The sequence below is a fragment of the Pygocentrus nattereri genome, chromosome 16 (assembly GCF_015220715.1).
Source record: "Pygocentrus nattereri isolate fPygNat1 chromosome 16, fPygNat1.pri, whole genome shotgun sequence".
NCBI classification, from domain to species: domain Eukaryota; kingdom Metazoa; phylum Chordata; class Actinopteri; order Characiformes; family Serrasalmidae; genus Pygocentrus; species Pygocentrus nattereri.
The window spans coordinates 28,705,746-28,732,060 of record NC_051226.1 but is presented as its reverse complement, the minus strand read 5'-3'; the positions used below and the strand labels follow the sequence as shown (position 1 = coordinate 28,732,060).

General features: G+C 37.7%; 1 protein-coding gene across 4 annotated transcripts in view; it reads left to right on the top strand.

Annotated features, from left to right (window-relative positions):
• The window catches only part of ebf1b (EBF transcription factor 1b), a 147,463-nt gene extending 121,593 nt beyond the window's left edge, over positions 1–25,870 (top strand). For 2 of the 4 annotated variants that reach the window (XM_017705348.2, XM_017705349.2), the window contains exons 11-17: positions 2,891–2,979; positions 13,625–13,690; positions 14,130–14,310; positions 16,100–16,279; positions 18,988–19,182; positions 21,113–21,181; positions 22,990–25,870. In XM_017705348.2, the coding sequence (XP_017560837.1) occupies positions 2,891–2,979; positions 13,625–13,690; positions 14,130–14,310; positions 16,100–16,279; positions 18,988–19,182; positions 21,113–21,180 (779 nt within the window). In that variant the 3' untranslated portion in view covers position 21,181; positions 22,990–25,870. The remainder of the gene's footprint in view (positions 1–2,890; positions 2,980–13,624; positions 13,691–14,129; positions 14,311–16,099; positions 16,280–18,987; positions 19,183–21,112; positions 21,182–22,989) is intronic. The other 2 variants (XM_017705350.2, XM_017705351.2) reach the window with 2 other exon arrangements.
• The last annotated feature ends 445 nt before the right edge of the window (positions 25,871–26,315 follow it).

The following is a 26,315-nucleotide window of genomic DNA, read 5'->3' as shown; positions in this document are numbered from 1 at the left end:
CCACACACACACACACACACACACACACATATATATATATATATATATATATATATATATATATATATATATATATATATATATATATATGTGCACAATTTAAGAAATGTAGTTCACACCTCAGCATCCTTGTCACTATGCTGTGTGCTTGACCTCTAGAGTAATTTAAAATGTCAGTGGACAGTGGATTTACTTGTGGCCCAGCTTTACCGTGTGTGAGTTGTTCATGTTGGAAGTAGAGTAATGGTCGGATCTTATCTAAGAAATCCATAATGTAATTCTGTAAACCTCGCTTGTTTTACCACTACTTTCCTTAGACCTGGATTTATCTGCTGATCCTCTCTCTATCGCTCTCTTCTCTATCTCTTTTTTTTTTACTTTCTCTCTTTCTCACTGTCTTTCTCTCCTTTCTTTCTCACTTTCTCTCTCCCTCTCTGTTTTCTCTTTCATCTCTCGTCACTATCACTTTTTCTCTGTTTCAATCTGTTTTTTGTCTCTTTCTCTCTTCTTTCTTTCTCTTCTTATTCTCTTTCCCTTTATATCATTCTGTCATTCTCTCCTCTCCCCTTATTTCTGTCTCCTCCTCACCTTATCTCTCTTTCTTCTGTCTCTTCCCTCTTTCTGCCTTCTCTCTTTTTATTCCATTCTCTCTGTTCTGACTCTCTGAATCCTCTCTTTCTGAATCCCCCCTTCTTTCTCTCTCTCTTTATCTCTCTCTCTGACCTTAGTAAGTGAATGTTTTCCCCAGGCTGAGTGAGACAATTGGGTGCAATGTAGAAATCAATGGCAATAAGAGTAGAGCAAACTACTTCTGACATCTATGAGCCATGTGACTGTTTCACAGAGAGCTAGCCCATCAATCTCCATATTCAGCATATGAACACACACACACACACACACACACACACACACACACACACACACACACACACACACACACACAAATAGCCCTTCACCGAAGATATAAAAGTGCTGCCATTTTAAATGTGATGAATTATTATAAGGTAGTTGATACACAAATGCAAAATGCAAAAAAGTGGACTTTCAGGCTGATGTAAATCATATCTTGCCTGAATGACACCTACTCAAGTTTCCTTCCCTTTGTTGCAGACCACATACTAACTTCATTAGTACTTCATAAGAATTCACTGAGCTGTGACCATCTGCTCCAACTGACAGGAAAGCACCCAACTCCACTCTCCCTCTGTGACCCATCAACCCCTAACACTCACTCACACACACCCCATCCAAACCACTTTCTCATTTTCTCTTCCTCTTTTCTCTCCATCTTCATGCTCCATGCTTGGCAAAAGCTGTGGAGGAGACGCTTAGTTGAGGCCCCCTGTATGCTTCACTAAATACCATGTTATTTTTTATCAAACTTTCATTTTATGGCTCCAGACGGTTTTGAGCAGGTGGAGGTGCACAAGTAAGAGCAGTGCTGAGGCTCAATTGAATAAGCACGATCACAATTTCTGGACCTGATCGTGATTTTGGCACTAGGTGTTTATGGGGTGTCTGAGCATCGAAAAAGCAAGTGTGTTACTAAAACAAAGTGCATATAGTATAAAATCACATGGAAAGTATAAAACTATGTAAGCAGTTATTAAAGGGGCAGTTTAACTTTAGTTAAATCTGTTCTAAACATGCCTACTGCCCTCTCACTATGCTGCCACAGTGGTTTTTATAGCAAGGTTTACTGGTTTAAAGATGAGAAAATTCTCCTTCTGATGATACATCTTGAAGGTTTGTTGACACAAATGGTTGTTTTGTCCTGTTAGCTAGCTAATGTAGAAAGAGGCCACATATCATTACTACTAGAAAGCCAAAAAGCACATCTGTATATGGGTTTACTAGCACTCAGGATTTCTTTATCACTGTAGGGAGCAGGCAATGGTTGGGTGTCTAATGTGTTTCTATAATGCATACACAACAAATAACAAACTAAATGTTAGGCTTCGGCATTGAGGCCCTTTTAAATGACTTGAGAATTGCATTTTGGCAAAAGCCAAAGGACTAGCCAGCTGGATGTCCCTTGCATCCCATCTGCCCTTGCTAGTGAAGCCCCACACAGGAACTGCTACATTTGGCTGGCCACATTTCAGCATTACAAAGCAAAGTTTTAAATAATGCTACAAGTGTACCTCTTGTTAATAAACTTATGCCTAGCCCTGTAGCTCTGTCACACTATTTCAAATCTCAAAGAGCTTGTCCAAAAGTAGAACAGTCTTCACACTAAAACATAGATTGGCCTTAAACGGTCCGTATAGGAGCTTTTAAAGAGTAGGCTTTTAAAAACAAAGCACTGCTGCAAATGAGTCTGCATCCATTATTTTTTTTTCCACTTCCATTTGCTCTCTATTATTGAAGAAACTTTTGTCAGGTAGTTTATAAATCTTCCTCCCAGCCTTAACCTTCTGACTGATGGGATTTTCCCTGTTTCTGACAAGATAAAGACTTGGCGCATAGTAATTGCTGCGCAAAATGCAACATGGAAATGTCCCTTAAAATCCTTAAAATATCAAGATTACCATACTATATGTGCCTTTTGCACTTGGCATTCAATAAATATGGGCCATCTTAGGAATATACAATGATTTCCATTAGAACAATTCTACATTTCGTTGTCACTTTCTACAGCATTATGCCTGTTGTACCTTGATTTATCGCAGTGTGATTTGGCCAAAAAAAATAAATAAATACATTAGACCTCCATTTACTTGTGTAAATGGAAGCTTATGGAAGACTTTCAGAGTTTCTCGATTTTGTCCTGTTATTTGTCATGATTTGTAAATGTTTAAAAGCCATGAACGGTTTTAATGGTACTGTCAGACATATGACCATCTCTAGAATGTTGATGTGGAATTAATTGTGTATTTTCATCTCTCAGCCCTGAATGAGCCCACCATCGACTACGGTTTCCAGCGGTTACAGAAGGTTATTCCTCGGCATCCTGGAGACCCAGAGCGCTTGCCAAAGGTATGGTCTGTTTGTAGCACTGTTGCCACACCATTATACACTGCCAGCTTATTAGTTGCCATAACCTACACTGATTGAACTTTTAATCAGGTACATCTACCACAGAGGTCCACTTAGTAGGTAAACAGCTACTGACTGCAGCCTTACTTTGCTGCATTGTTCATCAGCCCCCTCTACCTGGCTGCTGGTCTTATGGTGGTCCATTTACCTTGATGGAAAGGGTAGAGGGGGCTGGCAATTGAGTCAGTAATTGTAAACCTACAAAATACACCTATGCATCGTATGCATATAGATACATTTTATGACAACAGACTGTATCAATTGCATTTTAGGTTCTCTTTGATCACTAAGAAGGTTGTTAAAGGTATCTTAGTTGACAGCTAAAAAGCTAGCAGTCTTAGTGAGAAGCCATGTTGGGTGGGCTAGGTCACAACCTCATGCTCACATATTGTACAGCTGTGCTTGTTTCAGGACTTTTGCCTTTATGTATGTTAAGTGCTTCCAGATCGTCCTGATTTAGCACAAGGCGCTGACATCAAAGTGCTCATTGTCACTTATAAAGGACTAAGATGGCTGAGTGCTCGCTCTTATGTCATTATGGGCCATGTGATGAGCCTCATGTGGTAATGATTTCTGTGCTTGGATCATCATTAGCAACTGTTGCTACAGCGCAAGGAGAATTGCATCATCGAAGCAGCTTGCGTTGGGGTGTTCTTGTTGTGTGTGTCTGTGTGTGTATATGGGATGAGGATTTTTATTGAGGTCCAGTGCATTGCTGTTAATACATTGAGCAATAAGTAACACAGAACAATAGTTGGCTCTCATTAGCTTTTTTTCAGGACAGAAATATTTTTGCATATGCACTATATGGACAAAATTATTGGGACACACCTGTTAATTATTTAATTCAGGTGTTTTGTTCAGTCCCTTTGTCATAGGTGTATGAAAGCACCTAGTCATGCATGCTGCCTTTAAAAACATTTGTGAAAGAATGGGTTGTTCTAAAGGCCTGACTGACATTTAGCATGATGCTGTAATAAGATACCACCAGTGCAACAACTCGGTTTGTGAAATGTCTTCTCTCCAAGATGTTTCACAATCGACTCTGAGTGGTATTATTGAAAAGTGGAAGCGTTTAGAAACCACAGCAACACAAAGTGACAGACCATGTAAAGTTAGTGAGAAGGGTTGCTGAGTGCTGAGGCACATAAACTCACCAATGCTCTGCTGACTTAATAACTGCAGAGTTCCTCACCTCCTCTTGCATTAACATCAGCCCAAAAACTGTGCCAGGAGCTTCACGGCACAGGTTTCTATAGCTGAGCAGCTGCATGCAAGCCTTATATCACCAAGAACAATACCAAGCGGCGGGTGGAGTGGTGTAAAGCACATCTCCACTGGACTCTGGAGCAGTGGAAATTCTGTATTCTGTGGAATGACAAATTAGCTGATCAGTCTGGAAGTTTGCATTGTGCCAAGTGTATAGTTTGGTGGAGGAGGGGTAATGCTGTGGAGTTGTTTTTCAGGGGTTGGCCTAGGCCCCTTAGTTCCAGGCCAGGGTAATATTAATGCTTCAGCATACCAAGACATTTTGGGCAGTTGTATGCTTCTAACTTTGTAGGAACAATTTTGGAAAGGCCTTTTTCTTTTCCAGCATAACAGGAAAAAAATCCTACAACTAATGCCTGTGGATTTAGAATGAGATGTCATAAAAGCTCCTGTTGGTGTAATGTGTTGGTGTCCAGTACTATTGTCCCTACAATGTGTATAATAGATATAGGATTTTATATATATATATATATATATATATATATATATATATATATATATATATATATATATATGCAAGTAAATATAAATATATATATATATATATATATATATATATATATATATACATATAATCCTATATCTATTATACACATTGTAGGGACAATAGTACTGGACACATGTATGGGACATATTGTTATGTATAGGTACGTATGGCAAAAAAGTAAAAAAACAACAAAAATGGAGTTTTTCACATGATCCCTACGTCCTGATGTTGTGAAGAATCCACCCTCTCTGTGTTTATGTACTACAGACTGCTGTTGTGGGTGTAACAGGTACACAGTGCATTATTATGTGTACTGCTTGGGTTTCACAAACACTCCTGACCCTCTGATTGGACTGTTTTCTCTAATTATTTTGAGAGTTTCTCACACAACCCTGCTCTAATGAAATAGTTCAGCTCTCTGGCTCTGCTGATAGAGGAGAGAGCCACCCTGGTACTACAGCAGACTTACACAATGAGTTTCACTTCGTTATCTTGTATTAACCCCCCAACCCCACTCACACCTATATACACACACACACACACCCAACAGAGCCAACTCATTCATCGCAATTAGGCCCAGCAGAGCTCAATGTCACATCCATTGAGGATGTATAGATTTTCCTGTCATGGCTGCACTTAACTTGTTTGTGCGCGTGTTCAGTCATAAGTGATGTCTGAAGCTTGTGCGAACACTCTGCAAGGCTTGATGTGGAATGTGTGAGTGAGTGTTTTCTACTTAATCATACTCACACAGCATGCACACTGTTTCTAAAAGCTTGGCCAATGGCTAGTTTGAATACAGTTTGCTGTCCAATGGGAATGGCACAATCCGTATTCAATATTTTATCAATACTACAGGGTATTAAAAGGTTCCCTGTCATATAGTACCGAATTTCAATACCTAAGTAGTCTGAGCATCTCCGAGCCTAAAAACCCACAATTTAGACTTGTGGTGGGCTGTTTAAATTACAGTTTATATGCATGTTATAAACATTAGCTCTTCTTGATTAGTTTGTAATCCAGTTATTTCATATGACACATTCTATGAAGCTTGTCCAATCATTCACTAAAAGCTACATAACAATACATCTATGGGCAGGGCAGGGCTGAATCTATTAGCTGGTAAAATCCATGTGGTGAGTGTATGTAAAGAGAAAATGTACCGCTGAGCCTCATATCAGTAAGCTCCTCATCAGTCCAGACTATTTGAGGGGGTTGCCATTTTCAGTCTGGAATCTCCCTCTGTTTTTTTTGTTGTTCTCCCAGTCTAGTGAGTATGAATCGTATTTTCCCAAGAGAGGAAAGTACATTAAAACTGCTCTATGAAGCACGCTATGGTTGAGTTGAAGCAGGTGCAAACTTAACAGTACAGCATGTCTAGAGGTAGGGGTTTTGTGGGGGTGGAGGCGTGTGAGAGGATGTACCCTTAAAATGAGGCTTTAGCTGCATTAGTACAGTGTAAATACACTACGATTTGAAATCATATCATCTTACTAATTATTTTATTCAGTAATAATTTACATGGTAGATTAAAACTGCAGATGTTTTTTTTATGTCAAGTATTTTGTAGTTAATTAAATGATAAATTATGTTCTATAATTGCTTGAAAAGTTTTGTTACAAAATACTCTAGCGTTTATTTTATATATTTTTGAGAAGAATAAATGCTGGCATATAATGGAAATCACATTTATATTTCTCTAATAAAGGTTTTATTAGTCATAATATAGCATGAATATTCTTTATGAACACTGCATTTATAAAATGAAAATAATGTTATTAAATTATGAAAAAGGTAATAAATACGTTCTGATGAACTTTCTCAACTCATATAGCTGTAACAAAATGTTAAAGAAAAACCTTTCTTTTGGGTCAAATTAGAGCAAATAAGACAAATGTAATTAGTCATAATTAACAAATGAGTGTGATTAATCAAATCATTATTTTAACCAATTATAAATTTGTGTTATTGATTCCAGAATTTTCAATTGTATAGCAATCATGCACAAGAGTTATTAATTCATCTTAGACTTTAATGAGGAATAGATCCTTTATATGAAAGAGATAGTGAGTGTTTGCTTATGTGCAGTGAGCTGTTTTGTGTGTGTGTGTGTGTGTGTGTGTGTGTGTGTGTGTGTGTGTGTGTGTGTGTGTGTGTGTGTGTGTGTGTGTGTGTGTTTAAGAGCATGGGCACTGAGAGGTGATCCATCATGGTGAAGTCAGCTTGTGCCTCCCGGCAGGTCAGCCGATCGAAGTCTTTGCCGTCCGGACTTTATTATTGCTCCACCGCTAGTAATTGAGTCACAGCAGAGGGTGTGTGTGTGTGTGTGTGTGTGTGTGTGTGTGTGTGTGTGTGTAAGAGAAATCGTTCCAGCACCTCTGACATTCAGAACAGCATTGAGCTCAATGAAGAGGTCAGAAATACAGAGAGGAAATGTTATGTTGTTTTGCTCTCACACTCTCTCTCTCTCTCTCTCTCTCTCTCTCTCTCTTTCTTTCTATTGCTGTCTTTCTCTCTATCTTTTCTCTTCTGCATTCCTCTTGCTCTGTCTTTTGTATCTCTCTCTCACTCACACTGTCACTCAATTGCCATCTCTTTCTCTTTCACTCACTCTGTCGCTCTATTGCTGTCTCTCTTTCTCTCTCTCTCTCTCTCGCTCTCTCTCTCTCTCTCTCTCTCTCTCTCTCTCTCTCTCCCTCCCATTTGCTGGCTGCTCTCCCAGACGGCATCACCAGTTTCTCTCCCTCTCTCTCTCTCTCTCTCTCTCTCTCTCTCTCTCTCTTTCTCTCTTTCTCTCTTTCTCTCTCTCTCTCTCTCGCTCTCTCTCATGCTCTGTGTGCTGTTCTTCTCCTCCTCATCGATTTTCTCCTCTTTATTGAGGTAATAACAGTTTGTTGACGGGTCTCGCTTTTCGACTGCAAGCCTCAATCATGCCAGCCCTGACTCAGAGACATACACGCACGGGCTGGAACATGTTCATGTGTTGGTAGAAGGTATTGTTGGATAAAACTAATATGAACAATGCTAACTGTTCACATACACTAATGGAAACAATTGTCTCAGTTCATTTAAATGTCTTCGATAATAAATAGGGGTCCTTTTATTATCAGTTATATCAGTAAATCAATAATCTGTTAATTATTTTGTTAATTAGTCAATTGATCAGAGTTTAAAAACACTCAACACAGCTGGCAGAAAATTTCTGTGAATAGTGTCCATCAGACTCTGTTTTTCACTGAAAAGGGGATTTGTTGGATAATTTAAATTCTACATTTTTTAAAGTGCGATACATATCAATAGATGTTAGGTACAATTAAAATCATCCACTGTTAACACTCTGGTTTTTCTATATTGGACCTGTACCCACACGGGTTGTGGAAATCTCAGAGGGAGCAAGACATGTGCTAATTCTGCGTAAGAGCCCCGTGATTCAGCAAGAGACCCAGACAGACAAGACAGACAGACAGACAGACAGAGAAGGCCAGACGGTGTAGTGGTCCGGATAAGGGGATTAGAGGAAGGGACAGAAGCTTGAATGGTTTATTGGGCATTCACACTACAAGCGAGGCAAGCTCCACTGCTAACATAAGATTGACAGTTTGAGGTCTTTTATTGGTCAGATTTAAGCCTTATTTGTATGTGTGTGTGTGGGTGGGTGTTTTTTTTTTTTTTTTTTTTTTTACAGAATTACACACACAAACACACGCACATTTTCTAAGCCACTTATCCTTCTGGGTTGCAGGGGAAGCTCAAGCCCATCCCTGTGGTCAATGGGCGTAAGGCAGAAAACACCCTGGACAGGTTGCCAGTCCATTGCAGGGCAGAATTAGACAATATTAGCTTAAAATTTTATGATTTATTTTTATTTCTTCTGTAAACTTACTCTTTTGGAGATGCATATTTTGTGACAATAACATTGTACAAACATTATGTTGTCACTGGTGGAACAAAACTCCAGAACTCAAAAGAAGAAGAAAAACTGTTCTTGCCTTACAGTCGTGATTAATTCAAAAGATTTTATCCAAGTAATTCTAGACTGTTTCCATGTTCCAAGTCCATGCATCATAAAATGTTATATACCTGTTGGAACTGAACCTTGTAACTTCATGTGTCGTGTACACTGTGTGAACATTTTATGATGAATGGATCAATAGGAATAGTCCAGAATTACATACATTATATTATTTTACATTGAATTTGAAGAGAACATTATTTTCACTTTACATGATAAAATTGTTTATATCTTAGTTCATATGATGCATAAAGTCCAGGATGTATGGCTGTTTTTATTTGTGACTGATAACTTGCTTTACTGCTGCCTATGTCTTAAACATGCATTTCTCATTTTGTAGGTTCCACTAGCTTTTTCCATATGACTGGCATTAACTGAGAATGATCAACAGGAAACCGGCTTTATCTCAGTGTGTCACTGCTACTGACATCATCTCTTCACCTAATCCTCTGTCACCACCTTCTGATGTCATGCTCTTAATGGGCAGTATGTGGTGATATCATGCTGCCTTAGTTTGGTGATATCATGTTGCCTTAGTTTGGTGATATCATGCTGCCTTAGTTTGGTAAAGCAGATTTAATGATCCCAACTATAATCTGAGTAACATAGCCTTTATCAGCAGTGAGGCCTGTATATGGTAAATAACATCCTATAATTTGTTCATCATGCACAGCCTCATAAACTGCATATAGGTGCTGTCAGGAACCGTTTATAGCACTATAAAGTTACCATTTTGCAGATACATATTTAAAGCCACCTTTTTAAAATGATCAAACATTCTAGAGATCCATGCATCAGCAAGCCTCTGTGACCAAGTCCAACAGCTCGTGACCCTTCCTATAGCGCTGCACTAATGGAGTATTAGATGATGATGAAGGTTTGAACGAACAAGACTTTGGAAACCTCAGATATATCACACTTCCCCTTCTTTCTGACATGCTGCTTTAATGCTAGCATCTGGGCCAAGCAAATTTTCCATGCCATTTCCCCCACAAATGTATGTGGTATGCATTACAGGCTGTCATAATTTAGAACATGAGAGCTTTTCCAAAGGCCCTTGTACTTGTAGTAGCTAAAATGCAGAGTTGTAGGTTGATAGAGCACAGGCCAGTAGCTAGTCATGTTACTTTAACTGTTACTTTAATATAAGACCTGATTTGTGTGTCAGAATGAGGACATGTGCTTGTGTTAAATGAAAATTCAACTCTGAATTACTGACGATCAGTTTGAGCAGCTAAGTAGCTAGGTAAATTAGGTGCTAAAACCTACAATTATCTCAAATATTGTACAACACGGCCATATATTTACCATAAACGGTAGCATCAATTTAAGATGCAAAAAATTTCATGTTCAGTTAAAAAATGTAAAACTATCTTATCCAACTGGTAAATCGAAAAAAATATATATTTTGAGGGGATACCCACTGATATAGATAGCATAGTCACTCTTTGTGTCATTTTTGAAATTGAAATACTGCATTGCTTGAGGGTTTTGTATAGAGAATATAGCAGTGGTCTCGCTTGGTGGTCATGGAAGTGGTCATGGAAAACCAAAGCTTAATGTATTATCTAAACTTTTTTATGTCTTATTCATCACCTAATTTGTACAGTCCAACTAAGCTGAAAACAGCTGTTTTTTATTCTTTGTTCAGGCGAAAAAAACATTTAACATAAGTTTAGCCCCACCCATTCACATTGAAGCCATAAGGAGTGTTTTGGACTGTACTGTTTTTTTAAATTAGTTACAATACAGATCAGCCACATAGAACATAACTCATTTACATCAGCCTTACTAACACATTAGCAAAAACAGCCTTTTTAACCCTATTGAACTGAACATCTTACTGGCGATCCATGCAGTGTATCCATCAGTGATGATTGGATGATTGTGATGATGGTAATGATATCATGGCTGAGTATCTATTATAGATGGCAGGAGTAGGTTTTCCTGTTAAGCTCAGATGTCTGCAGTTTTACTGTAAATGCTTACTCACACTGAGATCTGATGTCACTTCTACTTGTTTCCACTGATATCATGCGACAGTTATTTCTGTCTTCCTGTTTTATCTAAAAACATTCCCTGAGATTTTTAAAAATTATTTCAGTTATTTCAGTTTTTGAAGGTAGGAGTGCAGTGCAAAAAAATACCTTCCACTTGTTTCCATAAGACATAAAACTGAATCCAGCCACAAATACAAACAGTTAAACCACATCACAATCTTGGGTTATTGTGTGAATTAATGAGTATTTGAATAAAATGAGTATTTAAATGTGTTCAAGTTTTTTAGAATAAAGACATTGTTTACCTGTTAACATTTGGTCTCAGTTGTGTCTTATGGAACTTGCTGGATGTCTTATTGCACTGTATTTTACTTTAGAAATATGTACTTCACATGTAGAATGAAATAAAGCACCATTACCTCAAAAACCCATTTAAATTGGGAAAGTATGAAAAACACTGCAATATACTTTTAACATTTTAAAGCTAATGTAAAATGTGACTGTTTAATCTGATCTTCTCCATTAACAACATGATTTCTACAGAGAACAAACTCATATATGGCATTTTTGGCAAAAGAACAATAAATGCTTTCTGGTCCAGATAGTGCTCTGAATGAACATGCACACTTGCTTGGAATAGAAATAACAGTGTATCCAACAAACAGAAGCCTCATGCATCTTTTATACAGTGATAGAAAACACAATAGAACATAAAAAATGCTTATTTTACACGCTGATATGTATCACTGTATCCGTCTGGTAGCAGATTTAAATTAGTTTATGGGGTCAGATTCTCAGAATAAGACACTTTCAAGATGCTCACTTCATTAAAGTTCATGCCCTGTGTACTTGCAGAGCAAATATAAGTTGTATATAAGTTGTAGAATCCTTAGCCTCAGTCAAGTTAAAGGGTCTTGTCGATCTTCTGGTCCTGAAACAATTGTGTTGAGAAGAACTTGTGGGATTGTAGCACTGATATGAAAGAAGATTATAATTTTTTTACTCATCATTTTTCTCATCTTATCTTATTGATGCCCCTCTGGCATTGCCACATTCTGGAGATACTGTACCCCCTTTCTTCCTCAGGAGTCCCCTATGTTTCCCTGTATCCTCCTTTACACCCCCTCCATGGGACACAACAAGGCTTGTCCCATTGCCCCCACCCCACCCCAGCCCAGAAGCATACAGAGCTCTACACTGTTAATGAGAGGTTAACTGAGTGGCAGCATGGCTGGAATTGAGTGAAATTTAGCACCTTGGACAGCGCACTAAAACTCTTTATTGCTTGCCTGACCTCCCTGTCTTGTTCTTTGGTAGGTGTGTGTGTGTAATCAGTGCAGTGTGTAGTCAGGGCTGGATGGGAGGCAATATGTTCTAATGCTGCACTCACACATGTTGTTGGGGGGCTATTAGGAAGTGAAGATTAGTGCACAGGGGGCATACAGCAATGTTCTGCATGTTGTTTTTTGGTCAGCCATATTAACTCCTAGAAGCCTCCTTGATTATCCATATACAGATCATGGAGAGTGAGGAAAGAAAAGAAGAGAAACTGTAACAGGGAAATTGTAGAGAAAGTTTTTCAACATTTCTGCAATTTGATCATATAAAAACAGTCATTCAGAGTAGTCTGATGTAAATTAGTCTATTGTAGAGAAACTCTTGATTCCTTCACAGTAATGGTGACAGGAACCAGAGGTCACTATGCCTACAACACAGCAATAGCTATTTTATTTACCAAACCACCAGTGAACATATACATTTTATATGAGATGTTTATGTGTAATGTTGACTTTGTTTACATCTTATTTTACAACCATTTAATTCTACATAAAAATCGGTGGGTTTCCCCTTTAATAAGGTGTTGAACATTACTTTCATTTTGTTTACTACTCAAATGCAGTTTTGAATAGTAATTTAATTTCACGTTTCACATTTAATTTCATAGTGAGTTACACCATAAATTACATGACTTTAAGCATTTTTCAGTTGATATTAATGTAAAAAAGACAAAATGTGGGAAAAAATGTAATTTTCAAAATATAAAAAAATCTCTTCTACGTACAAACAGTTTTTAACTGAATTTCTCTTCTTGTGTCAGTGAGCTACAAGTAAACTACACTATGCAGCTGTGGCTTCTAAGGGCTAAATTTGATGTTGAGTGCACTTAACAGCTGCTGATAAATTTTGTAATGTGCTGCAGATACAGATGCACTCAGTTCTCATTTTGTACCAGAAATCATGTTAGCAAACTTTGAAGACAGCTAAAAATGACTGCTAACAGGTCCAGACACTGTATTAGAGCACATGGTGATTCAGGAAGTGCTGAAAACCAATCAGTACTGTGATCAGTACAGTAATGTTCCTTATTAGAAGACACTCAGTAATAGCAGTGCTGTAAGATGTGAAAGCTATTAGCCGTAGCCTTGCTTTTGTCTGAGTTATTGCCTTCAGTCCAGCTCTTTGGAACTGGCTGACCTTTTCCGCAGAACATAGATCGCATTGTCTCCTCTTCAACCCGAACCAGATGGCAGGGTGAAATACAGCACTTTCTCATTCCTACAGACACAAAAACAATTGAGTAAGCACCAGCTTCATGTGTTTTGCCTCTCCACAATGTTATTAAACGGAAATTCACCCTTTTTTGCCTGTTTGTGGAAGAGAAGTTCTTGCTCAGTTGTGGCTGAACATTAATGTTTGCCGGTTACGTGTTATAGACTGCAAATGTATGGGGGGGGATGAAAAGCATTAAATCTTTTTTTTTCTTCTTCCCCTCTCCCTCTTCCTTTCTTCTCTCTGTCTTCTAATTGATGAATGTAGGAGGTGATTTTGAAGAGAGCAGCAGATTTGGTAGAAGCGTTGTACGGGATGCCTCATAACAACCAGGTGAGACTTTTCAACACCTTGCAGTTAGCCACCATGTGTGTTTTTAAAGCAGTGCTCCATCATTTTTCAACCTAATCTATAGCGGGTTCCTCTGTGACATGATCAATAACCACAGGTAATCATTTCCTTGTATTTTGTAAAAGACCAGAAAACCTGAATGGAAACACATTTATAATAGGCAGATGTTGAAACACCTTTCCATTGACTTCTATTATAATCTATTATAAACTGTATTTTCTGTTCTTTTCTAAGTACTGGAAAAGAAAAAACTGTTGTGCCTGATAACTGTGTGCCACAGATGCCTCAGGTAGAGATAAGGTTGATAAATGCTGAAGTATTTCTTTAATAATATCAATTAGGTGGTTAAAAACGTTTTTGTTATAATGAATAGTTTCCTCTCAAAATGCAATAATAATTACAACAGTGCATTTGTCGACAGGAGATCATTCTGAAGCGTGCAGCTGACATAGCAGAGGCACTCTACAATGTACCGCGGAACCACAATCAGCTGACCAGCCTGACCAACAGCTCTGTCCATGCTGGCATGATGGGAGTTAACTCTTTCACTGGACAGCTTGCCGTTAATGTATCTAATGAGTCTTCACAAGGAGGAAATCAGGGTACGACACACACACCAGGACTGCATGATATGAACAAAAAAATCACATTTTGATTAAAATATACTAAAGCATGCAGATTATCACTTAACTATGATATACAGTACTGTTTAAAAATGAAAACTACCCTTCATTTATATAATTTCCAGTCAAAATGGCCAGAAAGTATTTTAACAGAAAGCTACACAGAAGGCTCAACAACTGAATAATCATAATTGTAGTCTCACCCAGAGACTTTCTTTAATTGTTTCAAAAAGCAATCTGCAAGAATATTTATCCACGCTTCCAAAGTTCAAGATTAGAAGTTGTTTACATTTTCTAATTTCTACAATCCAAGTAATCCGAAATACATTCAGTGAAATTGAGATCTGGGGTCTGGGGTAGTCAGTCCATTGTTCTGAGAACAAAGACTGCTGCTTTGTTTCATTTACATTTACTTTTTTCTCAGTAACAACTTTTTGACAGACACGCATCCTTTCAGACCCGTAAAATTGAGTTTTCTTCTCACAGTGGAAGCATGGACAGAAACACCTGTTAATTTTTTCAGATCTGAAGCAAGAGTGGAGTTTGGTTTTCTTGTGTCCCTCAAAGATTTGCACCTCATTTTCTGTCATTTGTTAAAAGATTATTAGAACGCCAGTTTTGGAAACTCTTTTTTACTTATTTTTATTAGACTTCAGCCTTCTTTATGTATTTAGTCTCCTCAGAAATATTTACTAAAATGAATAACAACAATAATAACTTAATATTCAATAAGTCAAGGGTGCGTTCAGGCTTTTGCACAGTACTATTAAAACTTTGTCTTTTCCGAAATTCTGTGAAGCTGCTTTGTGACAACATCCGTTGTAAAAAGCGCTGTACAAATAAATTTGATTTGATTTGATACTGTGTTTAATTGTTAAAGATCAGTCTGCATTATCTTTGTAACAAAATTATATATGAAGTTTGTTCAATCCTATTCATCCAAACACCCAGAGAACATCTGTGATCGGTTAGAGACTCATTTATGTATATTAATATAGTATTGCAAAAGGCAATATCATGATAGTAATTACCAAATGATATATTGTGCAGCCCTAAGACATTCAATGCAGGCACACACAAATATGCACACATTGTGTTGTCAGATGGAGCAACCTCTTCCCTCCCTTGTGCAAGTTGCTGGTCCAATGAGAAACAGGTGAATAGGCTACAGTTCATCACAACTGCAATCTTCTAGAAGAGTTGCTGGAAAGTCAAGAACTCTGTTAAGCCTTGAAACGTGTCCAAGGCCAGGGTTTAAGAAATGTCCCTTCCGCATTATAGATTGCCCCTGCTGAGTGCTAGCTGTTTCATTACTCAGCTTTTTTGCCTAAAGATTTGACATAGCCTAGTCACAGTTCCAGCTGTCTTAGGTTCCACAGCGACATCTGGATTCACTACAGTCTCCAGTGCAAAACTTATCAGCACTAAAATCCCACCTTCTCTTTATCACCACTTCATTTACTCATATTTAACCATTTAAGCTGTTAACAAGAATATTTCACTCTGTTCTGCTTTAAATGCTACTTACATGTTTGCCATGTACATCATTTGTATTCAGGCACCAGTAAAAGTGTTTCTGCTCATGGTCACTGAAAACTGGGGTTACTCAGATCCCAGAAGTATTTAGAAATAGTGTCTTCTAATTTTATGAAAATTAAAACTTTCTTAAGAACTTGACCTTGATGAGGTAACCTATTGAAATGAGTGAGAAATGACATCTGTGAATATTTTACTCTTTAAAGTCATGCTCTTTCTCGCTCTCCCTCAGGCTTCAGTCGGAACACGAGCAGTGTGTCTCCTCACAGTTACGTGCCCAGCTCCACACCGCAGCAGAGCAGCTACAGCACAGTGGCCACCAGCATGAACGGCTATGGCAACACGGCCATGACCAACCTGACCGGCTCACCCAGCTTCCTCAACGGCTCTGCTGCCAACTCCCCCTATGCCAGTGAGTACCTGACTGATGGTCATTTAAAAACCTTTACTTCAAGAAATGAACCCTTCAGAGAGGTGTTACTATCATTTTGCCATATATTCAGTTTACACTACATAATTAATGGCATATTGAGTTGAACTGAATTTACATTTGATGAACATTGTAAAGTGACAGCTTTGAGACTACATTTCTAACTTTTATCTGTTAGAAATATATTTAGTATATAATATAATATATAATATATTATATAGTTCAACGTTATTGACTGGCATTACGTGTTTGCTGAAATGTATTAGAACAAAAATAATAGAGTTCCACTGATTTTTCAAAATTTCTTCATAATTAAATAGTTAAAATGTAATCAAAGTGATTCTTAGCGGTTTGATAAGCCTTAATGCAACTGGAGTATGAGCCCAACAGTGCATCTGAATTAAATGAGTCTAGCAATGAGGCACAGGGTTTCAAACATCAACATGCTCAAGCCCAAAGCAAAAATAAAAGTTCAGCGATAGAGATAGCAGTGTTAATAAAAGAGATTCTTTCTCACTAAAGGTCTGCAGGGGTAGAATGCATATGCATGAAAGGAATTTGCATTTTTCTGTACACATAACTTAAAAACTGCATTTATACTTGTTTTGTGCATGACATGCTGTCATAATGCATCCAATTTGCACCTGAAACTGTTATAATCATGAACGGCATGTGAGTTTTGCATTGAAATGACTGAGAATTATCACTACAATTGCAAATAACAGCTATTTTTAAAGTTGTTTATATATTTTGGAATAGGTTTTTAACATCAACACATACAGTATATCTAATTTGTATTTTCATGGGGCTCTTGGATCATGGTGGTCATGGCTGCCTACTTTTGTCTAGCACTACCTAGTTACCTACTTTATAAATACTTGTAAATTGTGATTTGTTCGTAGCTACTAGTTATCATGAAGTGATAGGGAAGGTGACTTGTGTTTGCTGTTGTCATTGCTGTTGTAGTTCCACCATTCTGTCTTCCTTAATGAAGCTTTTTTTTTTTTTTTAAAGAGGAGGTTCCCTCTTCGCCTTTGTTGAGCTGCACAGTCATTGTGGCATGTGCTTGTGTGACAGTACGGGCCTTCAGATCTTGCAAAATTCCCCACTGGCTGCGCTGGCGTCCTCTCAGCTCTGGAGTGTGTCTTTAAACAGCTCCTTAAAACAAAACAGAAAGGGAGAGAGAGAGAGAGAGAGAGAGAGAGAGAAAGAAAGAATCAAGCTCGTCCCTCTCTCTTTTCTCTGGGCACAGCTTTTCATGCTCCCTCTTCTACCTCACGCCTGCTGTTATCTCTTTTGCTGAGTCTTAATTGGTTCCCTTTTCTAATTAACAGGACAGAAAGAAGGAAGAGAGGGGGAAAAGAGCGAGAGTGAGAGAAAGAGAGAGAGAGAGTTGGTCTAACACCCACATGTTTGTTTGACTTAATTACGTGTGGGGTGTGTGAGGTTTGAAGCGTGGTGTTTGGGGAGAATTCTGGCTGCGAATCTGAAGAAACACCCCTCCCACTGTCACAGGCGCTACAATTTACACTCCGCACGAGTTGCAACACAGTGCAGCTTAAACACACAAAGGAGGAATGAAGCATGCAGGAATTCAGCTCTCTTCCTCTCTCTCTCTGCACTATAAGCTAAATTGAAAGCTGTCGTTGTACTCTTGACCGCGTCTATCAGAGTGACGCTCTGCTCCGGCCTCCAAATTAACGGCTGCTAATTAAATCGATAAACTATTTTGAGGTGTAACAATTCAGTTCCGCAGCTTTGGTTCCGCCATGTTAACAACTATTTTAAAAGGTTTGCTGACTCCATTAGACACTCTGAATCAATCTCAGATAGCAGCACTAAGATTCCAATTTTCATTAATTGATTACTTAGGACTTGATAAATGGATTCTGCTATCCATGGCCAGCGCTGTGAATTGTTCTGATGTGGTTAGAGCAAGAATGACTACTAATGAATTGTTCTCATTGAGAAAGAAACCCTAAATGTGAAGTTATTGACTTTTTTTGTAGGTGTAAATCTGCTTCTTCCTATTGAGAACCGAATGTTTAATGATTACCACAAACATTTCCTTTCAAAATGAAGATGTTTAAACTGTTGAACCTTAAGGGGCCTGTAAGTGGGTCAAGCTTCAACACTGATTTTTCTGTTTTAATGTCTGCATAGTTCAATCGTTAAGATTCATTCAGTGTGGTTTGATGTGATGGTGCATGGCAGAGAAACTTTCTAGTCTCATCTCTTTACAGTGGTGGTGATAGAAACCAGGGGTCGCAATATCTGCAAAGCAAATACAGGCATTTTATTTACTACCCAAAGCAGCCAGTGAACTCTTCAGACGTGTGGTTCCTATCAACACAGCTGTGAACAATTCTGTCTCACTGAGTTTCTCTACAATTATATATTTCACATCAAAGGACTCTGAGTCTTTGTTTACATCTTAACCATCATGTTTACATCTTTACTTATGCAGAAATCTCAAAGAATTTGGTGCAATACCCCTTTTCTTCAGTTTTAAAGTAATTACCACAATTTATATACAGTATAGTTGTACTGTAAGTCTTAACATTAATAAATTAATAAAAGCATTGTCTTTGGGTGAGCTTGAATCTTGGCTCTGTCTTGGCTCTCTCCCTGCTAGCTATGATTGTTCCTCCATTATATTCACCTCTTCTTTTTCTCTGTTGCCCTCTCAGTCGTTCCCTCCAGCCCCACCATGGCGTCCTCCACCAGCCTGCCCTCCAACTGCAGCAGCTCCTCTGGAATCTTCTCCTTCTCTCCAGCTAACATGGTATCGGCAGTAAAGCAGAAGAGTGCTTTCGCTCCTGTAGTCCGGCCTCAGACCTCCCCCCCACCCACCTGCACCAGCACCAATGGCAACGGCCTACAAGGTACTGCTAATGCTTAGCTACTGTCTACATATTTTTCAGGCATAATTGCTATTGCCCACATTACAACACTTTAAGCAAATTAAGCAAATGTCTCTTTGATGTGTTTCTTTTCTCATCTAAATTTGGTAACACTTTCTATAAATGTCACGTTTGTAAGTATCTATAAACACATTCATAACATGTTACAATGCATTCGTAAGGGATTATAAACATGGTTAAAAATGCATTACATGTTATAGCCATGTTTATTATGAATTATGAATTGTTAACATAATGCATTATAAGTATTGTTCATGAAAAATTGTAAGAGCTCGTAAGTTGTTTTAGTCAGCTCTAAGTGAAGCATACTGTACTAAAGCCGACTCCAGGCTTCAAGTTGAAGTATTTACTCAAGAATTCACTGAAACACTAAAACGTACACAATAAACCACATTACAGGCTTCAAATATCAGATTTTAAACCAGTGTTGCTAACAGTATTTTACCCAATGTGGGAAAGTCAATGTACACTACCGTTAGCTTGGCAGTAACTTAAAACTGCATATCCAATAGAATGCTAGCAGAAATAAGCATTACTGTACTGTAGTTTAGTGCAGTGATGTTACAGAGTGAACAGTGTTACAGGTTTCTAGCGCTTAACGTTAGAATGAGTTAGGGAACAAAATACAAAGATCGAACTCTGCTATCTTGCCTCTCCCTCTCCAGGCCTTCTCTCCACAGTAACTACACGCTCAATGTGATGTCACAGGGGGTTCAGGAGGGGGGCTTGTGGGTACTTGGTTTGCTGTGATGTAATGTAGTATTTAAATTGAAAGCGCTGGTTAAGAAAAGCACATTATACTCTAGACTGGACAGCCTGTTTGGAGCATCTGAATATTCATGACTGAAGCCCCAAATTTGCAACCCTAACAGAACCAGCGCTGAGAAATAAAATATTGGAAACCCAAAATTTAATCCTTTAGATGTAAATTCTATAAATTGAAAAAATATTTCCAAAAGTTTAGCAAATGTCCCTTTCACATTTAAAATCTAAATGTATTTTATTTTCAGTGAAGTGTTTAGACAGTACATTGTTTTAATAAGTGTACATTGAAAACTCTTCTTAATTTTATCCTAAAATTTACACCAACCCATGGCACAATAGTTTACACAAGTCAAACACAGGTCCCCTTACTTAAATAAGTCCTACAGCTAGGACTGGGTGTGCATTTTTGTTCGTATTAATACCGATACTGTTACTTTGATTTTGTTACTGATTCTTGACTGATACTGTTTCTGATACCATGTCTTATGTTATTTAAATGAATGTAAATTTAGACAGCCAGCCTGCATTCTAGATTTTGCAGTCTAAATACTTATTGTCTTACTTGCACTGAGAAGACTATTGAAACTGAGTATTGAAACTTACTATTAAATAATAAAGAATTTTTCACTACTCCTACATTACTACACTACTCTACACTACTACTACTACTACTTCTCTACACTGCTACTCTACACTACTACTCTACACTACTACACTACACTGCTACTCTACACTACTATTACTACTGAAGTAACTCGGATGGTACAATAAAAGTATTGAATTTCAATACCCAGTCCTTCCCACAACTGATTTTTCACACGTGGACTAAGAAAAAAAGACATTTAGTAACATCCAGCAAAAAACATTTCTGCACAATAACAACCCCTCATATTTTCAGGCCTCTCTCAGTGCCTCGAGTTGTTAAATGTTTTACTTCAATGAATCTTTTAGAAGCAACCACACCAAAAACTGCATGTTTCTCTTTGGCTTGCATTTTATTCCATGGTTTCACATACCATCCACATCAGGTCTGAGATTAACCCCGATTTTCTGATTCTTTTTCCTCCTTTTGTGCCTCTCCCCTCTCTCTTCTTCCTCTTCTTCTTTTCTCCACTCCTCCCCTCAGATCAGTCTTTTGTGGACTCTAACAAGTACTCAACTGCCAGCGCACTCCAGGGCCTGGCCTTCTCCTGAAGTATGTTCCTCACCTCTTTCTCATAGCCATCTGCTTAGTGCTTTATCTTACCATTTACTTATGTTCTTCAGATTTGTGTATAAATGTCATGTTCTGTCCTACGAACCATGACATGCAGTTGCATGAAGAGTGTGTATGTTACATGGACAATGTAGGAAAGTGTGTGTGTTTGCTTCAGGCTTCTGTGCATCAGCAGTGGCTGCTGTAAGACATGCATGGATGCTGTAAGACATCAGACCGCCTGCAGAAAGCCCTGCCACTCACCTTTGCCGTTTGTCAGCAGTTGCTAAACAAACATCAAGCTAAATCTGCAGCAATAAGCATTTTTTCCTACTTCTAAAAAATTTCCATAAAACTCTTGATCCATGCCAAGATCCATGCCCCAACCTCAAAAAGACATTTATCATGAAGGAACATAAATCAGTTTTATTCTGTTCTCATAACCAGTATAAATATTAGTTGAATTAGCGAAATACATTGTAAGAATAATTATCCCTATGGCCATACTAGTCAGTTTTGTATGTCTCCTATTGTGCATTATTTCTAAATGTATTCATAAGTTGTCCCCAGAATTAATGTTAAACTTTTGTAGTAAAAACAAAAATATAAACATCAAAGCATTTAAAACTTTCATCTTTGAGATATGGACCACAGACTCGAGCATCAAATTCTATGACTGAAATTTGGAGTGTAGAAAAATATCCCTGCAGATTTCTTTGAGAAAACTGAAAGGAAGTGTCCCCTTTTCTGACACTGGAAATGAATACCTTTACTTAATCAGATCTATTTATATTTTACCATATTGAATAAAAACAAGTGACATAACACAAAAACTACAAAAGTATTGATTTTATGCATGTCAGTATTTTCATATCATTTTAATGTAAAATTTTATGCGAAAGATTTGCATAAAAATGGAAAAAAAGTATCAATTTGTATAATAATAAGAATAAGTGCAAGATTATGCTGAATCTTCTGAACGTCTGAACCTGATCACCGATCAGTTATGTGCTCTTTGATAGACAGTATTTGGATGACTAAAGCATATGTGTAATGATAATGTAATATAAGGCTGTAAACACTTGCATTGAATTATATATTGGATGATCAAAGTTACCAGCTTATATATATAATATTTAAAGTGATCTGGGTGACAATTCTTCCTCTCAAAAATCTTCAGCCATCCTTCATTCCTTATGCAAGTATCAGTGGTGTCGTGTCAGAGTTTGGATGTCGTCACCCTGTTCTGTCCCGGGCCGTGATTTGGAACCTCGCTGAACCTCTTTCTCTCTCTCTGTTCCTCACATGTTGACAAGCATCCTGGCCCTTTGATGGCTGGATGATGCAATGCTTTACAAGGCTAGAACAATGGAACAAACTGTGTGCAAACAATTAGAGGGGAGCTGAGATGGCCGTAATCAAGCGTTGCAAATATGCGCTGCGTGCCAGTTCGCCGTCGCGAAGAGAAAAACACATTAGGATTTATCCCCCATTTCAGACTGTACTGGAACGTCAAGGCCTCCAGCTTGTTCTACAGATGTGAGAACAGATTGGCATGTTTAAAGAGTTATTATGTATGGAAAATATGAAACCACGTTGAGTCGTGCAGCAGATACAGGCGCGGGCCTGGCCTGTTTATGTCTATCTCTCCATTGCATTCTCTGTTACACTTACCCCGCTCACAATGATTCACTCGCTGCTGTCTGATCTTGATATGCAGGATTTATTGGCAGGTCTGTTTCAGTAATGGAACGCTTAATGAAGTAAAGTGAATTAACATGGTCCTCCCTCTCTGTGTCTTTCAACAGTGATCCCTGGAATGATTGTTCCTCCTATGTAGTGTGTATGTGGCTGTGTGTGTCTGTCCCTGGCTGTGTACAGAAGACTCCGGTCGTGGACTGACCCCTGCAGTCCGTCTCTGAAGGATCACAACTTTAAACTCAGGCCCTTTTTTAAAGCGTAATCACCTTTGAAGTGAAGCGTTATAAGAGGGAAAAAATAACCTGGACTATTGTATCAAGCTGTTTTGATGTTTTGATGATTTGTACTCACCTTGTAGACACTTTTTAAAATGAAGGGGGGGGCAATGCCACAGATGGTTCTTATTCGCCCCGGTCACACTAGTGCAACAGAGTTCTATTTATTTAGAAATGTTTGGATTTTTTTTTTTTGTTGGTTTGCCATCATACCTGTGTGTTTTTGTGGAAAAACAAATCTTATACCCTTTTATGAAATGTAAAATACACAAAGGACACAAGCTGCAGTGTTTTCTATGAATGATTTTATATACTAAATGAAGGATTATTGAGGATATATAATAAGACCAGAACTGATCATTCTCACAAAGCCAAATTAGTCCGATTGTTTAATTTGTTAGTAGCGCTTCAAATCCCTTCGTAATCTCAATTCGGCAAAAGCCGACTAAATGCAGTCTTGTCATGGTCCAAACGTTTCACTATTGCCAAAACTAGAACCTCCACTAAAGTCACGCCATGCCATCTTCAGTTTAACTGCCAAAACTGCGTGTTTAATAAGATCCTTGGATGACACATTTTCTTTTCACATGAAAGGAAGTAAGAAGCCAACATCAACATTGTTGCCACCACTGAAGGAGTTTTTATGAAGGATTTGTGTTTTCATGGTGTTGCCATTTCAGATTCAGAGATGTTTGTTTGTTTATTTTACATGTTTTCATATTTAATTTTTTAAGCAAAGAAGCTGTGATCACACTTAGTTTTGCTTTCAGTCTATCCCTAATGATTTGAAAGTGAGGAACGAAGGATATAGTAAAAGGGGATTCCACTTTTGCAAAATTCCTGCATGATTGAAATGGTAAACATAAACTTTCAGAGAGGTCTGATGTGAGATTCTCCATTCCCGAGAATTCTGAATCAGAGTGGTGCACATTGGTGGTGATAGGAACCACATTACATGAAGTCATTACATGAAATTGTTGAAAACATTTTGTCTGAAGCCTAAAATGTATTTTTTTTCCCATTCATGACTTGAGATTGTAAGACATTGTAAGGCATAATATTATTAAAAATGTATTTTCTGCCTATTTTACCATGATCACTAGCGCATTAGTTGTTTTAGTATACAAAAAAGCTTATATTTGCATTGTAGACTCTGCACCCTCTGGTTCCTATCTCCTATGACCACTCTGAATGATTTTGTTCAAATGTTTAATTATGCAGAAATGTTGAAAAATTGTTAAAATGCCCCTTTAATTAAGCAATTATCAGGCTGATGGTGAGTCCGCACTGCTCTCTGGGTCATGCAGGAGTTTACTCGATCAGGCTGATACTAGATCAGAGTTTAGCGGTCTATATTGTTGGGCCGTGGACCTCAGAGTCAGCACTGTGAAAGTTACACAACCCCTCGTTTGAATTGTAGGATTTCTGAATGATTTCTTGTCCTTTTTGGTTTCTGAAATGTGTGTTTTGTACAGAGTGATACGTATGCAATTTTTTTGTAAATTCTTTTATTTTGCCAAAGTTATTATTTGAAAAATATTTATACATCAGAAAGAAGTCTTAAGGCAGCTTTATATGATTTAGTCTCACTGATATCGTGTTTACGGCATACGCAACAGATCTCATCCCACTTAGCTAGGAGATTTTGCTGATCAGAAAAAGGGATATATGTAAAATATCCATATAGCATATGTATGTATCGCTTAAAGTTTGTACATTGCTTCTATCTGCGGCTCTCCATTCATGTTTGTGTGTTGTTGTAATGTGCAGATCTGTTTTTTTCTTTCATTTTTTTTGTCCTTAAATGTGATGTTTCGAATTTGCTTACTTCAGTTTTGTGTTTAGACTCACGCCCACATTGTTATTTCCATCCTGCAAGAAGCCAATGGTTTATTTTTATACCATTTGTAAGTTAATGAAATGTTGTCTTACCAGTTTTTTGTTGGGTTTTTGTATCACATGGCAAAAAGTGTGAAATATGAGATACATCAGTTCAGTGGCCCCTTTACACCTAAATATTATATATTTTTATTTTTTTTTTGCTTTTGTTTTTTTATGGGACATCTCAGAGATATTGTTTTATGCACAGTATGTACAATATCTCATGCATCTTAATCCTTAATGTTCCCACAACTTCAGGTTTTCTCATGCCCACCAGCAGTTATAATGCCTTAACAATGCAGAGTCACATAAATGTGTAGATTTAACCACCAGTGCTTTGCTGTCGACTTCGCTGGGTAGTTTATAAAGACGTGATCATTGCTGATTGTTTGGAACAGCACAAAAATCCACAAAAATCTGTGTTACTGAAAAGTCTTAAAGTTCCCCAATTGTCATGATTTCACTCAGAATGCTCTCTAAATGATCCCCTTCTCAAAGGAGGCTGTGCTTTTACAGTGAACTATCTTTTTTTTTTAACTTTATTAAATAAAGTTTCTAAGTCATAACGTTGCTTACTCACTGAGGAGGTGGTCGCCTTATCAATTTACATAGAAAATCCTAATTAGCAGGAAATGTTATTCGTCTCTTTTTCCCGTTTGTTCCCATTACTTGTCTTAGACTGGACACTAGGTGGGCAGTTATATATTGCTGGGGAGGGAAATAATATAAAAATGAAAACTACTGTAAAGATTATCATTTTCTAATTAACTTTGAACTGTAAAATAACTTTTCAACTTTCACAATATTTAATTAAAGTTTCTTCTTGTCTGTGGCCATTCATTCTGTGTTTTTCTTGAAATTAAAATGATCTTATTGAAAGTAACTGCAGTCATATACTAATGTTTAAACGCCCCCAGTCACATGACGTTTTGTTGATTTTCTAATTTTATGGCAATTTATTTGCTAAGTTGAAATAAATAGCAGTTATGCATTAAAACGTACAGAAGTCTGTTCTCTATAGTGTATAGTGTAGAGTATTTGACCAAACCTTTGTATATGACTGTATATACATTCATCTTTGTGTGTTGCTGACTCTCTAATATTAAATAATATTATCCACCTTTCTTAAAATCACAGTGACAAAACTCTGTAGCCCAAGGGGTAAAATTGATTAAAATAAGTGAACAAAATCAAAAAGTTTCTGAGGGTTAAAATACAGCATAGTATAGTATAATAAAATGACTACATTCATCTGTTGCTTACAGCATATATAGCTA